At 40.7% G+C, this 17004-nt stretch overlaps 1 protein-coding gene across 1 annotated transcript; it reads right to left on the bottom strand.

The window, feature by feature from the left end:
* Positions 1-2023: 2023 nt before the first annotated feature.
* Positions 2024-16988, bottom strand: LOC124152851. Its single transcript, XM_046525903.2, has 12 exons — positions 16876-16988; positions 15470-15617; positions 14594-14730; positions 11532-11667; positions 10380-10475; positions 8830-8942; positions 8616-8707; positions 7493-7646; positions 6947-7042; positions 4371-4529; positions 4167-4259; positions 2024-3099 (listed from the first exon to the last, which is right to left on the bottom strand). Exons 1-12 carry the CDS (start codon positions 16981-16983, stop codon positions 3019-3021), a joined length of 1413 nt encoding a protein of 470 aa, XP_046381859.2. The 5' UTR covers positions 16984-16988; the 3' UTR covers positions 2024-3018.
* Between the last annotated feature and the right edge of the window lie 16 nt (positions 16989-17004).

Here is a 17004-nt window from a genome sequence, read left to right as displayed (position 1 = left end):
GAATTGAAACCTGTAAAAAAGTAACGACAAACCATAATCAAAGTTATGCGTGTTTGACATATGCGTTTAAAATGCCACACTGAATATCCTCAATATCACCTAAATTAAGGGTCCAAAGAGCCTTGTGAGGTGAGGTGAGGTGAGGTGAAATTGGGTTTAACGTCGCGTCATAGATTATTGCACTTATATAGCGACGTGCATGTACGTGTGTGTGTTTGTGTGGCTGCGTGTATTAGTCCGGACTGATGCCGATTTAAAGTGCTAGCCCACTGAGATACCATGCCGCAGTTTAACATAATTACCCCACTCAGACACAGTATACTGACTATGAGCCGACCAGTCCTTGTTTTAGCCCCTTAATGCCGAGCGCCAGACAGGGTAACATCAAGTACCATCTTTTAACGTCTTTTGGTATGACGAACCCGGACCTTCCGCTCTCCGGGCGGACGCTCTACCACTAGACCACGGAGGCGGTCTCCAAAGTGCCTTACAAATGTGGAAACCTCAGACGGCGTATAAAAAATAAGGTGAAATATTGGTGAAAATTGGCCATATAGAAGCGTGCTACAACACGAAGAAGGTCGGACGTGGGAGATCAATCAATTCTTTCAATTTAATTGACGCCCATGGGCTTAAAACGGTTTTTTTCCGTTTTGAAGCCCTGGTCTAAATAACGACGGGGCTTATATCCGGTAGTTTCAACATAACGTCAACATGACATCATTGTATATTACGTCAACACTGATGTGCAAGAGCGCGTGAAGTATGATAATACGTTTGTTCCGTATCGGCTTTGATGATTCGTTTAACTCAAAACCTGAAAGATAATATAATCATATTGCATCTACTTCTGATAGATTCAATGATGTCTGCTGGTCTGAACTGTCGTATATAGGTAGTCCCTCCACAACATATTGGAAGTAAGTATATCGCCACTATGGATTGATACAGTCAAACTGCCAACGATATAGCCTTATATGTATTAAGCCAAAAACGTCAATAGTTCCAGTGACAAGTCATACGTTATAGTGTATAAAGGAAACGCGTGAATGCGAACATATTCATCAGTTTGCACAGAGTCATCAGGATATCTAGATGTTTGACCCATGAAGATCAGGGGTAGAATAGGTCTTCAGCAACCCATGCATATGCTTGCCGTAAAAGGCGACTATGCTTGTCGTAAGAGGCGACTAACGGGATCGGGTTGTCAGGCTCGCTGACTTGGTTGATGCATGTCACTGTATCCCAATTGCATAGATCGATGCTCATGATGTCAATCACTATCGTCGTGTCAAGACTCGATTATTTACTGACCGCCGTCATATAGTTGGACTATTGCTGATTGCGGCGTTAACAACAAACAAACAAACAAATCTAGAAAAAAATATTATCATGACTAAAGTCATTTAGCTGACGATAGGGCCATGTACCAATTTACCACATAAGTAATGACCGTCCAACGTCAAAAATGGCTCAAACATCACTTTAGGACGTGTGCAATCAATAATAACACATTCGCAAAAAATATGGATAAAATTTAATTTAATTTTATTGCTTTTAAGAGTGTGTTAAGTCAATGAGTGATGTCATTAGAAGAATTCACAAACTGACAAAGAAAAAACAGAACTGGAACAAACCCAGTCTGTCCCAGCCGTCTGTCATCCATAGTTTCGCTGCCCAACATGTAACATTTGTCGTTGTTCCCACTGACATGGCCTCAAATAACACAGCCAGTGCATGTAAGATTCACTACATTAATTGTTTAATCAAAGAACTCGGTATAAGTGACATATCAAACAACACAACCAGTGCATGTAAGATTCACTACATTAATTGTTTAATCAAAGAACTCGGTATAAGTGACATATCAAATAACACAACCAGTGCATGTAAGATTCACTACATTAATTGTTTAATCAAAGAACTCGGTATAAGTGACATATCAAACAACACAACCAGTGCATGTAAGATTCACTACATTAATTGTTTAATCAAAGAACTCGGTATAAGTGACATATCAAATAACACAACCAGTGCATGTAAGATTCACTACATTAATTGTTTAATCAAACAACTCGGTATAAGTGACATATCAAATAACACAACACATGTAAGGACAGTATGTTAACCGAGGAAGAAATCTTCCCAAACCATGCACCAGTACTATCAACTTTTGACTTGACTCTAAAAGCTGCAGACATGCCTATTCCTCATTTGCACTGGATTCCGAAGCTCCATATATAAAACCCCTTACAAAGAGAGATATGTTAATATTGGTTGGAACAGCACATGTACCACCAAATCCCTGTCTTAACGATCAACCATAATCCTTAATACAAGCAAGGAAGAACTTTCTTTATGTTCACAGAAAGTATTTTAGACACGTGGAATTAGTACCATGTGGAGTCTAAAAACATCAGGATTTGCTTGACTTTTTGCAATCTCAGAAAAGAACCAGGTTCAATTCTGTCAAAGCATGTGTTTTTTTAACTTTGTACACAACTGTCCCACGTGGCAAACTTAAGGAAAAACTTCATTCCTTGATCCATGGGACATTTGCTACAAAATTATAGAGATATTGTTACACATATTCAGGTCAATGTGAAACATTTTGGCAAGAAGGAGGCATCTCCATGGACACCAGATGCGCTCCGCTTAAGCATATGAATCAGAACTTCTGCTCATATGGGTAAAGTCAACACAAGGTAAGAAGTCTAACTTAAACTTCAATTCTTAAATCAAGCAGATCTTGTGGGCCAAAATGACCACCTCGTCCTTTGTTTTAATTTCTTCAAAGCCTACATTTGCATTAGGCATGACATACAGGCAATGTTTCTGTTCGAGAAAAGTCACTAATGATAATTACATCGTCTCGACCCCAGATCGTGGAATGTGCACATCGTCCCCCTTAACTAAACACAGCCATGTCGCTATTGCATCTACATCAGGTAGACATGGTTCCATCTGTACAAGCAAACCTTCCTTTCCTGAATGTAAAGTTGTTTGGCGTGGTTAGTATTAATCCGTCTGGGATTTGGCTGCCTTTGGTTTCTTCTCCACGCAGGTATTGAGGAACGCTATGGTTGCGTTGCGTCCTTGCTGCAAATACAGGTATAAGTCTTTACTGTTATACAGCCAGTCGTGCACATTCTGTCACAACAAAACTTTATACCTGCCTTTCTATGAAGATTTCAAAGAGCGTCATACGATTCGTGTCAATATCTTGTTTGATCAGGGGCGGTCGGGTAGCCTAGTGGTTAAAGCGTTCGCTCGTCACGCCGAAGACCCGAGTCGATTGCCGACATGGGTACAATGTGTGAAGCCCATTTCAGGTGTCCCCGGCCGTGATATTGCTGGAATATTGCTAAAAGTGGCGTAAAACCATACTCACTCACTCACTGTTTGATCAAAGTCATAACATTCAAGGCCTCGGCAAAGCTTTCAACAAGTTTTATATTAGACATGTGGAGGACATTGGCAAATTTGACGCATCTGTCCAAAATGATGTCCGATGCAGTTCCCTATTTTGACTTGTGCCATTGCTCCCTGTGTGTTCTTTGAGGTGAGCAATTGACCTGTCTTTGCATGTGTTTGCGATGGGTGCCATCTGCACGGCAGGATACGGTTACCTTTTCGAACACCTGGTGTCATTGATATTGATTCAGAAACACATGCTCTTGATGAAGTCTCAATCATACAATCGACTCACCGATGCACTGAGACATTAATTGAACCATACGGACACGATACGTTTCCAAATGCTACCGATACATTTCAATTGATCTTTTTCATTTATATTTCAGTAATATCACAGCTGAAGACACCAGAAATAGGCTTGACCTTTTTGTTCGCATGCTTGGTGTTATTCGGGCATCCGTTACCCTACCACCTCTAGACGCATGCATTGCATGTATTTCGTTTCAGAATGTATTTAACAATTATTAAATTGTCGTAAAATCCCTTTTAACTTTATAGATTGTTTTAGCAAAATGAAATAAAATCCGCTAATTGATACTATAATAAACTAAACTTAATTTGCAACAGCCTCATAAACTATGATTTTAACTCTTGTGTTGGCTGATGATGTTTTTTGAAAAACTATTTAAATATAACTGCAGTAGGGGAAGATTCAAGTTCTTGATTATATAAAAAGTCCTCGTATGTACCGTGATGAGGAAGTCGATGTCTTCTTCTTCCAAGTCATCCATGGTGGTGATGTAGTCACAGTCGATGCCGATAGAACGCTCAAGGTCACGCCGCTGTTAAACGGACACATTGGATTATAAGATTGTACGTAATTGTATAACTTTAAGTATTTTCATTAAACTCTATTTTTACAAAATTATAACATCTTAAAGACGCCTTCTTACCTTGATAACCACCTCTTTATGACGTGCTGTGATGGAGTCTATTATTGCAATCATATACGTGGTCAGGCTGTCTATCACGTGCGACGGGCGACTGTGGGCGCCGTGGTGGATTGGGACTCCTCTCTTGGCAAAATAGGACACCAGGGCGTGTACAGACACCTTGAGCAGTTGAAACGAAAGACTGTGCAACAGTTGTTTTTATGACCATCGATTATCAAGGGTACTATATTTCCATTCAATTATAATATATAGCATGGACATGTTCCTAACCATGGGGTATATTTTACCTCAGAGGTACACCACACCCCCACCACCACCAAAAGGAAAAGAAAAGTAAATATATATATATATAATTAAATATTATTTCGTTTGTTCGACATCATGGATGTCCTTTCTGAGGAATCAAATAATCGTTTCTCATAATCAAATAATTGTTAGTATCATCACTATTTGGTTGTGAGTCATAAACACGTGCTTATGATATGGCCGGAATAATTTTGATGCCTTTATTCATTATATTTTTGCTTTCTCGGGGATATAAACAAAAATACGCAGTGTATTATTTACAAAAATGTACGGTACGCACATAGGCTTCGACGTTTATACTTCAATAAACGCAAAACATATTGAGGTTAGGTGAAATTGGGTTTAACGTCGCGTACAAGATTATTGCACTTATATAGCGACGTGCATGCATGCGCGCGTGCGAGCGTGCGTGCGTGTGTGGATGCTTCTACTTGTCCAGACTAATGCCGATTTTATAGTGCTAACCCACAGAGATACCATGCCGCAGTTTAACATGAATACCCCACTCAGACACAGTATACTGACTCCCCGGACCTTCCGCTGCTCGGGTAGAATCTCAACCACGAGACCACGGAGACGGTCTCCAAAGAGCCTTGTAAATTTGGTAACCTCAGACGGCGCATAAAGTGCAATATTGGTGAAAATTGGCCATATAGAAGCGTGCTACAACACGAAGAAGATTGGGCATTGGCGATCAGTCAATTCTTTCAATTTAATTGACGCCCATGGGCTTAAAACGTTTTATTTTTCCGTTTTGAAGCCCTGGTCTAAATAACGACGGGGCTTAAATCCGGTAGTTTCAACATAACGTCAATTCCTAAGTTTAAAGACATAAAGACATATTCTACATGTATCGTCGTCCTAGACGTGATTGTAACATATCTTGTAATGTCGTTTGTAACTGATATACATAAGTATTATATGACAATGCTGGGATACATTTTCCCCCGTACCTTCTACCTATACACAATGTTATTTCCAAATATGTTCAGTGTTCTCAAACCCGTGAAGATCCGGGGTAGAATAGGTCTTCAGCAACCCGTGCTTGCCGTAAAAGGCGACTATGCGACTAACGGGATGGGGTGGTCAGGCTCGCTGACTTGGTTGATGCATGTCATGGATCCCAATTACGTGGACCGATGCTCATGATGTCAATCACTGGATGGTCTAGTCCAGACTCGAATATTTACGGACCGCCGTCATATAGCTGGAATATTGCTGAGTTTGGCGTTGAACAACAAACAAACAATGTTCTCAAATCAAGGGTAGCTACTTGGCAAGTGTGTGAGCATCCCTCATAATTAGGTATCGATGATTGTATATGTCGCTCCAAACTAAACTAATGGATCAGAAAAGGAAATATCAATATACGAGTATATGCTGGTAACAGATCTTCAACTGTTATAGCGCGAATTGTGGTATAAAGGAACACTTTTGTGCAAATCACATCTGATGAAAAGGCTTCTATAATAATGAAAGAAAAGAAAATATTTTCATTTATCATCACTTTAGAGTTAAAGCTTCATGTCATGATTAAAGAAACACCGTTATAGTGTGGCGTTATATTAGAAAAGTAACATGGCGTAATTAACCAACACCAATATGTAAATACGCCTTACTTGTACACTTAAAACGCAATGGTTACTTTACTCAACAATTGAAACAGAAGAATTTAAAGCCATTAAGTTTGAAAGAAATTCTGAATACAACAATGAATATCAAAATTTCTAAGTCTCTTGTGATAAGTATGATGTAAAAAAAGACATATCACAGTTATTAAACATTTTTTTATTACAGCTCCATATAAAAACTCCGAGAACGTCATAGCTAGGGTTAGGCCGAGTCCAAATTAACTACCCGCCCCCCTATTACCCTACCCTACCCTACCCGGGTACCCACTGTAGGTCTCAGGAGATGTTCTTTAACATAGCCCTGGCAAAACGTATTTAGGTACATGTATTAAACAATCTGGTCATGCATACACTAAAGTTGACTTAAGTCATATCTTGATTCAACCATATAAAAAATCAGAAGGAATGGGTGCATAGTCAGAAAGAAAAACAAACATTGATGACTTGTAGTGCAACCATAGAGTTCGAGATAAGTTTGGTCATTACACAATATATCACGTGACTAACCACGGGTCCGGGTAGTACTGTTGGTACCCGGGTCCTACTCAGTAACCACCCGACCCGGGTACCGGCCGAGTTACCCGTCCCAGCCCTACACACAGCTATAACCGGGATGAGAGAAAACATATTGCTACTCACAAAATCGTCGCCATATCTGTCAATCTCATCGAAAACTTTATCCGGTTTCGTGTTTCCGAAAAGAAGTTTGTATTCCTCTGGGCTTATGTTACTGCTCTGAAAATTCAGGGAAGGCGGATAAATTACATTTATATGATCAATATACACCTGAGACCCAGTTATTAAAATACTTTCATGCATTATGCTATTTTTTGGCGATGGATGTCAAATCTTAACAACCATCTTTACAATTAGCAAGAATTCAAACATTGTTTCTCTGTTATGAAAACCCGAGACATTACTAAGTGGGAAGGAAAGAAAATTATAGTTATCAATCAAAAACCGAATGTTTTTTACATTTTTAATACACATATACATATTTCCTGATAAACGTGCACTAAATGTATCGTCAGTTTTCTTCATATCGATATTTCTGAATTTACACATGTCTGACAGCCTTAAGGTATTCCAAGATGCGTCCGTGTTCGCATGCAAATAAGATCGCATTGAGGTTGGAAATGTTTTGTTTTTTAAAGAAGTGACAGAAAACATAATTCCAGCAAATACCTTAAGAGCGTCAGTGAGCTCCGTCTTAGTGATATGCATGCTCTGATCTAGGTTTCGCTCACGCAGACACGCCATGAGTTTGTGGGCGATCGCCTTCACGCTATCCTGCTTCCTGTTGTCCGCGTCAATCTTTGTCATGTGAGGCAGGCGTTTTCTGGAAGGGAGACGAAGAGGTTCGGGTATATTTTTGGATTTTCATCTGTGTGGCTACGACCGGGACGCGATAAGGTACCCATTGGATAGTGACTGGGACGCGATTGAGTCGCGAATTGGTGGCGATCTTTTCTTTTCAGTTTTGTTTCTGGTACATGAATGTAGAGTTCACCTTGCACTTAAGCAAAAGTGAGGACTAACAAAATAATATCATACGATGTATATCTCACACACCCATATTTCCAAAATTGTATATTAAACGCCAGAAAATAATAATTGTCAAAACCGGTCGATACACATGTAGGGTAGATATACGGTAGGTGCCCCGTGCCCGATCGCGATCCCATAGCGACGGGACCTTTTCACAATATTGTCCTGCCCCAATGAAAATCCAGTAGGTTTCAACACGAACGTTTCCGAAATAACAATAAAGACTAGTGTACGAATCTTTTTTGTTTCGTCTTACTGGTCAGGTGCGAGTATAATCATATCTTCTTAGCCGTCGCAATACGATTTGAAAAGTCGTCCCATGTTATGTGTCGGAATGCTAGAATCGGATTCACCCCGAGTATGATTCTTGGTCAAAGCAGTTGACGTCCTGCATCACACAGGATGTCCTTTTCATAAAGAGTACTGAAATACATTTCAAGGCTAGGCCACTCACTCACTCAGCCTCTTGGTCACACCTACCTCATCGACCCGTGAAGATCCGGGGTAGAATAGGTCTTCAGCAACCCATGCTTGCCGTTAAAGGCGACTATGCTTGTCGTAAGAGGCGACTAACGGGATCTGTTGGCCAGGCTCGCTGACTTGGTTGATGCATGTCATCGATCCCAACTGCATGGATCGATGCTCATGATATTAATCACTGGGTTGTCTGGTCCAGACTCGATTATTTACAGACCGCCGTCATATAGCTGGAATATTGCTGAGTGCGGCGTTGAACAACAAACCAACCATACCAACCTACCTCATCAATGCGGTGTTAGGTCTGTCTGGGGGATAATCCTTCATGCGTTCCCCGAATTCACGTTTGAAAACCTCCCTTTCGTCGGTGGAAAACTATAACAGGAAGTTACAATTACATATACCATACATCAGCCCTTGTGATATGCATTGGTATTATCAATCAGTGAAAGGAGAACGTGAAAACATGTTTGTCATTATCCACTGCAGTTGCCTACCACCATGGCTCCGATCGTCTTCTCACTAAAGCCATCAAACCAGCTGCTCTGTTCCTCCTCGATGTTATCATGATGCAAGAAGGAATGCTTGGGGTCCATTGACAGATACCATCCTGTAAAGGGATACGCTGAATCTGTGACGGTGCAGGTTATGGCGTTACGTTCAGAGAGTAAGGGTTGCTCGACATTTAGCAATATTCATGCCAAATCAGGGGATCCACCAACAGAGGCTTAACATGAAGTTCCCTGTTTTGGGGTGAATTGCAACACTTTAACCATTAGCCTAAAGATCCGTTTTATAAGTGATAGATTATGTGGGTTAGAAAGAGAGAATGGATGCGGAAAATGAGGGATGTGTGGGTGATTGAGGGATGGAGGGAAAGATGGAGACATACGGTGACATAAAGGTGTTGGTTTGTTGTTTAACGCCGCACTTAGTAATATTCCAGCTATATGAATGCGATCTGTAAGTAATTGAGTCATTACCAAAACAAGGGGTTGCAGGTTCGAATCCCACCAAGGATTAAAATTATTTGTGTTCATCAGTATGCCTGATAGTATTTCTCTCATTCGGGAACCTGATGAAAGTATGTCTGATTACAACTTAAACTTTCTTAGATAGTTACGACAGGCCATCTAGTGAAGACATACTCACTGATTAGTAAAGTCTACTAACATGATAGTGTCTGAGTGCACAGTGAAATTCATTAAGTAAACTTTAAAAACTATTTCTGTCAGTGTAGTACTAATGCATTTCTCTTCTATGTCTCTGTATCTGTGGCAACCGTGTGAAATGGTTTAACGTCGCGTCCAAGATTATTTTACGCATATATCGACGTGCATGCACGTGTGTGTGGCTATTTGTACTAGTGCGGACTGATGCCGCTTTATAGTGCTAGCCAACTGAGATACCATGCCGCAGTTTAACATGAATACCCCACTCAGACACAGCCGACCAGTTCTTGTTTTAGCCCCTTAATGCCGAGCTCCAGACAGGGTAACAACAAGTACCATCATTTAACGTCTTTTGGTATGACGGAGCGTCCCCGGGCGGACGCTCTACCACTAGGCCACGGAGGCGGTCCTACTCATATGTCAACTCTCCACAGATAATACCCATTCGTGACCAACTCGTGTTATTCCGGGACAAGCCGAATAGCGACTCGTGCCCCCCTCATGGACATTTTTGCGACCGGGTTCCGTCTTAGTGCAATCGGGCATAGCTAAAAACAATTGTCAACTCGTTGCGTAATGGTTAACACATTTCGCCATATATTATATATATTTCAGATGCAATTTAAAGCACATCGGGACATGCAGAATGTCAGTATGATTGAACACATGTAACTGTGTTTTGGGTATATCTTTAGATGCAAGACAAATGTAAAATCAAAAATTATTTCAAAGGGATTCTTTGTCGTATTTTCGCACATAACATTCATCAATAGGGGGACGAGTCTTCTTGCAGGTTACGGAAAGGGGCGAGTGGTAACGAATGAGATAATACCTAATGATACAGAATGTCTATATTAGTATGTTTAACTGCGTACCATCAAAAGTGTTGATGGGATAGTTGTTGAGAACTCCGCCGTCAACGAAGTATTCTCCTCTTCCGTTCACAAAGGAATACTTTGGCTTCATCACGACTGAAATCAGACATACGAAGTGAAACACACAAATAACAGACACGTTATATTTTATGAATATGGTACAATATTCATACAGTTCCAAGGATGTAATATATGTTTGAATTTCAATTTAATGTGAAATTAAAGTATTACAGCTGACAAATGGACCAGAAGACATGGCACATGCACAAATGTTTTTAAACATACATACTGTCAATCGAATTCTCTTCAGTAAACCCCCTTGGCATAGTGGTAAAGTCATTACTTAGCGCCCTTATTATATTATCAAATATTTTTCAAAGCTCGACAATACGAAACGCACAAATGCGACATATGGCCAAAATGTGCCATTGTCGCATTGTCGCGATTTGTTTAATTCTGACACTTTTTGCTAACTTTTGTAAGGGCGACAATGCAACAACGCGACAATGTCCTTTCTAGGATTCCATGGTATTGTAAATAAAGGTGACAAAACCCCTTCCATTGTAAATTTAATTTATATTATGTGTTCACGAATCACTATCAAACTGTGATGATGCCAGGTGTTCCTGGAAAGGTGAGAGAATCTGGCCCTTTTGATATGTTATTAAGTACAACCTTGTTAAAATATATTAATCTCGTTTTGGTTATATGAATGAACGTGTTCACGAAGGGCAACTCACCCTATTACTTACCCACTCACCCACTTACTCACTCACCCACTCACTCACGCACCCACACACTGACTCACATCCCCACTCACTCACCCACTGACTGACTGACTCACCCAACCACCCATTCACTCACACTCTCACTCACTCAGTCACTCACTCGCTCATTCACTCGCTACATCACTCACTCACTCACTCAGCCACCCAATCACTCACCCAAACCCACTCACTCACACTCTCACTCTCTCAGTCACTCACCCGCTCACTCGCTAATTCACTCACTCACTCACTCACTCACTCACTGACTGACTCTCCCAATCACTCGCTCATTCACTCGCTCACTCACTCACTCGCTCACTCACTCACTCACTCACTGGGTTTTATAAACATGGGAGAGACTGCAACTGGCGCAGGTCCTCCTCACCTGGGATGCTGATTGACATGGCGAGCGCCTCCATGATGGGGAAGTCCGGAGTTGTCTTGGGATGGAAGTACTCCACGCTGGAGGTGGACATATTGGCAGCCACGATGCACAGCTCCTTCCCGTGGTCGTGGTACAGCTGCAAGCGAGGAGCATGTATCACTGGTGACGAGGGAACCCAGAGATTGAATCGAAAGATAAACTCCGAACAATAACGTACGAAACGAAAGAGAAATGAGAATTAGAAATAATGGTAAAAAAAACAAAACAAAGTGGTATAATTGAACTTCAATTGTATATGCATTTAAACTAACAATCCATATTATGAGATAGGATATTAATGCATCTGATATTACAGACACTTAGCAAGTGAACGATGGTAAAATGTAGATCAACTAATGTGAAAATGATTTGCGGACAGGTATAAGTCTTCTGAAATGTCCTCCAAAATAACCCCATTTTACGTTTAATATATACAGAATGTATTTCCAGAATGTTCTCACGGATAAGTCTGTATTAATTACAGAGCCTGATACAATTATATCAAATACAGCCCATGCAAGTCTATAATGTTTGGCAAGTCTAGATTACTGCAGTATGAAGAGAGTCTCTGGGCTCCCTTTTATGAAATTTGTATTAAGATAATTGAACAACTTTTTTCGGTAGGATATGTTCATTTTAAAGACTAGATGTTAGTCTAACGGATTATTAGTCTGTCCTACTGGCCCTGATACAAATATATCAAATACAGCCCATGCAAGTCTATAATGTTTGGCAAGTCTCTCTGGGCTCCCTTTTATTATGTTTATTAAGATAATTGAACAACTGTTTTTTTCGGTACGATATGTTCATTTTAGAGTCTAGATGTTATGAATAATTATGAATATCGACATTGTTCAAATTCTTATACAATCTTCATAGATACTAAACTTTCACTTCATGTATGCTAATCGAGTGTAATGACTGACCCGTGCTTTGTGTGGGTAGAGTGACGGAGAACATATAGACGTTTAACTCTTGGATGAAACTAGAGGACACAGGGCTATCAGACCTGTGATCAAAGTCGGGCAATACCTGGGTATCGAACCCACGACCAGCGGACTTGATCAAACATTTGATGATTTTCATTTTACTTTGATAAATTCAGCTGATTGAAATAGTCATGGATTGTCGAGAGGCAATTATTTCAGCCGACATGTCCTTGGTGTGGATCCAGTCAGATTATAATACGTCTATCCACCTGCCCAGATCGATGCTCGTGATGTCAATCACGGGATTGTCTGGTCCAGACTCGATTATTTACAGACCGCCGTCATATAGCTGGAAGAGTGAGGCGTTAAACAACAAAAAAGAAAACAGAACCCACCCAGTTTACTAGTACTGCATGACACTATAAATCAATCTCATCAATTTTATTTTCATTTGCACTCTCCTTAGTGAGTGAGTATTGTTTAACGCAGCAGTTTTACCCATGTGGAGAATCGAACCCAGGTCTTCGGCATGACGAGCGAACCCCTCAACCACTAGGCTACCCGACCGCCCCCTCTCCTTAGTACCAGTTTAATGGATGATATATTACATTTCTGATCATCTTTCGTATAGATTCATCATCAGTTGGTAACGTTCGCCGTTGACGTAAAACAGTAAATTACAGCCATAATCAGCTTTGCTAGATCCCGATATACGTATTGTTTAATCTGTTCTCTGTTAGTCCAGTGACAGACAAGGGCACTTAGCAGTCTATATGGATACAAGTAATGGATGCTTCGTATGCAGCGCCCATTACAACGTACACACATCACGACGAACGTGACACAAATGTGACAGCAAAAACGCTGATTCGGCAAATCTAAAATCTACTCCTTCACTCAATGTTGAAAACACGTTAAGGTCACATTGACTCCGTTGCTGTGTGTATATTCCGACATATGATCTTTAGATCTGGTGGCATATATTGATTATTAGCGGGGCACGGGTCGTCTAAGGCGCCGCGATTCGCTGTGCAGAGTTGCGTACCTTGAGCGCGCCAGAAACCTATGATTGTGGGTTCGAATCCCGGTTCGTCCCGATTATGTTTCTAGGTTGGTCAGCACCATACCCGTGCACGTGGGTTTTTCACCGAAGTGGTAAACGTCTGAGACCTGCATCACTTCGGGCTTTCCACCCACATTAAGCTGACACGTCGTGTTGTAACTTGAATACTGCTAAAAGCGGCGCTAAACCCAACTCCCTCTCTCGCTATTGATTGTTAATTAGTCACACGCCGTGATTATACAATACAGTAAAGTACGGTTATAACGAACTCAAAGGGACTACTAATTTTAGTTCGTTATAACCGTAGTTCGTTATAAGCATAAAAATATACAGCATAATTATAGAAAATAGTCGGGACCAAAAAAGTAAGTTCGTTATATCCGTCAGTTCGTTATAAGCGTGTTCGTTATAACCGTAGTTTACTGTACTGTTATAACCAGTCAGGAGCACAGACATTTTTTGTGAGTCATTTTATCAATGATACAATTGTTTGATAATTACAAATGCACATATACATATATATGTAAAAACAAAATACCTGTATCGATGCCGATGTACTTAACAATACATTGAAAAACTGATATTTGTGATATACCTTCGCAGTGTCCGAGATCCTTATACGCATCATTAATTTGAAATATTTGTATAATATATTATATAATGGCTATATTTCTCGGCCGAAAACAGATAAAAATCTGTATCCGTTCGGTGTCATGTGCAGATAAATGAAACAAAATGGAAATAAAAAAGATCAGGAAGGTAGTATACATTTGGTGATTACAATTAAACTTGAAATCACCCTCTATCATTGTTGCATAATGTTAAGTAATGCCATGTGTGTATTACCATATCAAAATCTAAGATACCGAAAAACAGCTTCTAAAACAAATTTGAGCTCGAACTATATTGCCTATTATCACTGTCGACTGACCATAAATGACAGACCTAGTGACGTAATATGAGAATCTGAATTCTTAATATGATTTTCAAAATGTTGATCATGACGTTGGTGTGATGATTTTTTAGCTCACCTTGCCAAACGTCAGCAGACTGTCACCGTGTTTTCCCCGGATTTGTTCGGACATTGCGGTGTAGAATTTCTTGGCAGGGTGCCATCCGTAGCTCCAGGCCAGGTTGGGCAGGAAGGCGAGGTACCCACACGTGGCGTCTTAAGGGAGGATTAAAAAGAATGCAAATTAATTTAAAAAAACACACCAATGAGTGTGCTCTGAATTATTCATTATTTTACCCTGGTATCATTCCGAATAGAGTGAACACGTTTTTGAAATGTTCTGCTGACAGTAATAATGCCATGGAGGTATTCCTGGTCAGAGGAGCATCTAACGCTAGTCGGAAGAGTTGACTAACACGGGGATTGGGTGGTCACGCTGTATGACGTCGCCGACTATGTCATCGTACCAAACAAGTTTGTGTCGTTTTAATTTGGCATATAATTTCATTCCTTGGTGTGTCTGTTTCAGCTACTGTTATTTACAAGGCACAGCGGTATAACGGCACTAAGCAACATTCACTCACTCATTCAGTATCGAAAACTATGATATCTCGAAGTACGTGTCCAGTACAGTGTCTGAATTTTATCTGAATCGACACAGGCCTCCTTGTGGGAAGAAAGTCAAAGGTGACGAAAATCGTAATTAAGGATTACCTAAAAGCAATACACAAATCGATGGTATGTCCCAGACATAGGTGTTGGCTGAAAACATGGCTCACGCTCGGTCTAAATCTAGGATTCGAATCCCAGACCTGCGGAACCTGGCTGGACCAAAGGTCGCAACTCTGCAAAGGCGAAGCGATTTTCGTTATCTTACATCACCGGGCCTTTTGCCTCCGGGATGATGCCGTCTTGATGCAGATCAAAATGAAAGCAAAGGACATGTAATACTTGCCGAGGAAAGCCGAGGCGTCTAACGTCCTGGAGAATTCCTTGACTTCTCGAGGGGTGAAGCCCAAAGCCATGAGGGTAGCAAACACTGCCCCCATACTGACCCCAGCGAAGCGATGAAGTTTGTCATAGATGCCGACTTCTTGGAGGACCTGGAACCAATGTAAATATACTGTCTAACACGGTGTCAGGTCAGATGTCCCTGCGAAGAATTAGTCTGTGCATTTGAATGACGTCTTGTGTACTTATATCGCCAAACGATGTCAATGGCGTCACAAGGTCTTTGTTGCAGATGCAGGATCTTGACCCGAATGTAAATACACTTTTGCCAAAATTAATTTTTCTCTTCAATGTCTAGTGTTCGTCTGTATATGCATATACGAACCTGAATCGATATATGACACGTTTAATACATTTTATGAACATGTATGTACCCGAAGTAGTAATATTTAATCAACTTAGTTTTATGTTGGCTTGTACACATGGTAGTATTGCCTCATAATGAGTCATAGCTGTTTGTTTAACCTTCGAACGGATTAGATGAAGGGATCAAAATATAGACTTTAACAACCTTAAGATTATCACTATCACCACTTTGTTTGCCTGTTCACGTACCGGCATTGTAATTATATTAATAATTGAAACATCATTACATGTCCTATGTAATCTATTCATGAATAAAAAGAACCCGTGAAGATGCGGGTTAGAACTGATCTTCAGCAACCCAAGCTTGTAGAAAGAGGCGACTAAAGGGATCAGGTGGTCAGGCTCGCTGACTTGGTTGAAGCATGTCATCGTATCCAACAGACGTAATAACGCTGAGATACAAATGAGATAGCCGAACATAAAGCTACCACATCGATGACCCATGAAGATCTGGGTTAGAATTGGTCTCCAACAACCATGCTTCTCATTAGGGGCGACAAGACGTGTAAGAAACGACTTACGGGAACGGGTGGTCAATTCGCTGACTTGGTTGATGCATGTCATCGTATCCCAAATAAGTAGGACCCGTGAAGATCCGGGGTAGAATAGGTCTTCAGCAACCCATGCTTGCCGTAAAAGGCGACTATGCTTGTCGTAAAAGGCGACTAACGGGATCGGGTGGTCAGGCTCGCTGATTTGGTTGATCCCAATTGGGTGGATCGATGTTCATGATGTACATCACTGGATTGTTTGGTCCAGACTCGATTATTTACAGACCGCCGTCATATAGCTGGAATATTGCTGAGTGCTGCGTAAAACAAAAAAAACACCAACACACCAAATAAGTAGATCGATGCCCATGATGTTAATCACTGGATTATCTGGTCCAGATTCTCTCATCTACAGACCGCCGTCATGTAGCTGGGATATTGCTGAGTGCGGCATTAAACAACAAACAAGCAATTATCAATTTAGTAAACATACCTCAAGCGTTCCCATATATGCTATTCCTTTTGCTCCCCCTCCTTCGAAAACGATATTGTCAAAATCGAAAGAAGTTTGCTTCAGTATCCACAGACTGTCTGACTCCATCGCCATTTTGCTAGATAATCA

Source organism: Haliotis rufescens, unplaced genomic scaffold (assembly GCF_023055435.1).
Source record: "Haliotis rufescens isolate VD_foot unplaced genomic scaffold, xgHalRufe1.0.p SCAF_13, whole genome shotgun sequence".
Classification (NCBI taxonomy): Eukaryota; Metazoa; Mollusca; class Gastropoda; order Lepetellida; family Haliotidae; genus Haliotis; species Haliotis rufescens.
This window is presented reverse-complemented; position numbering and strand designations above follow the sequence as displayed.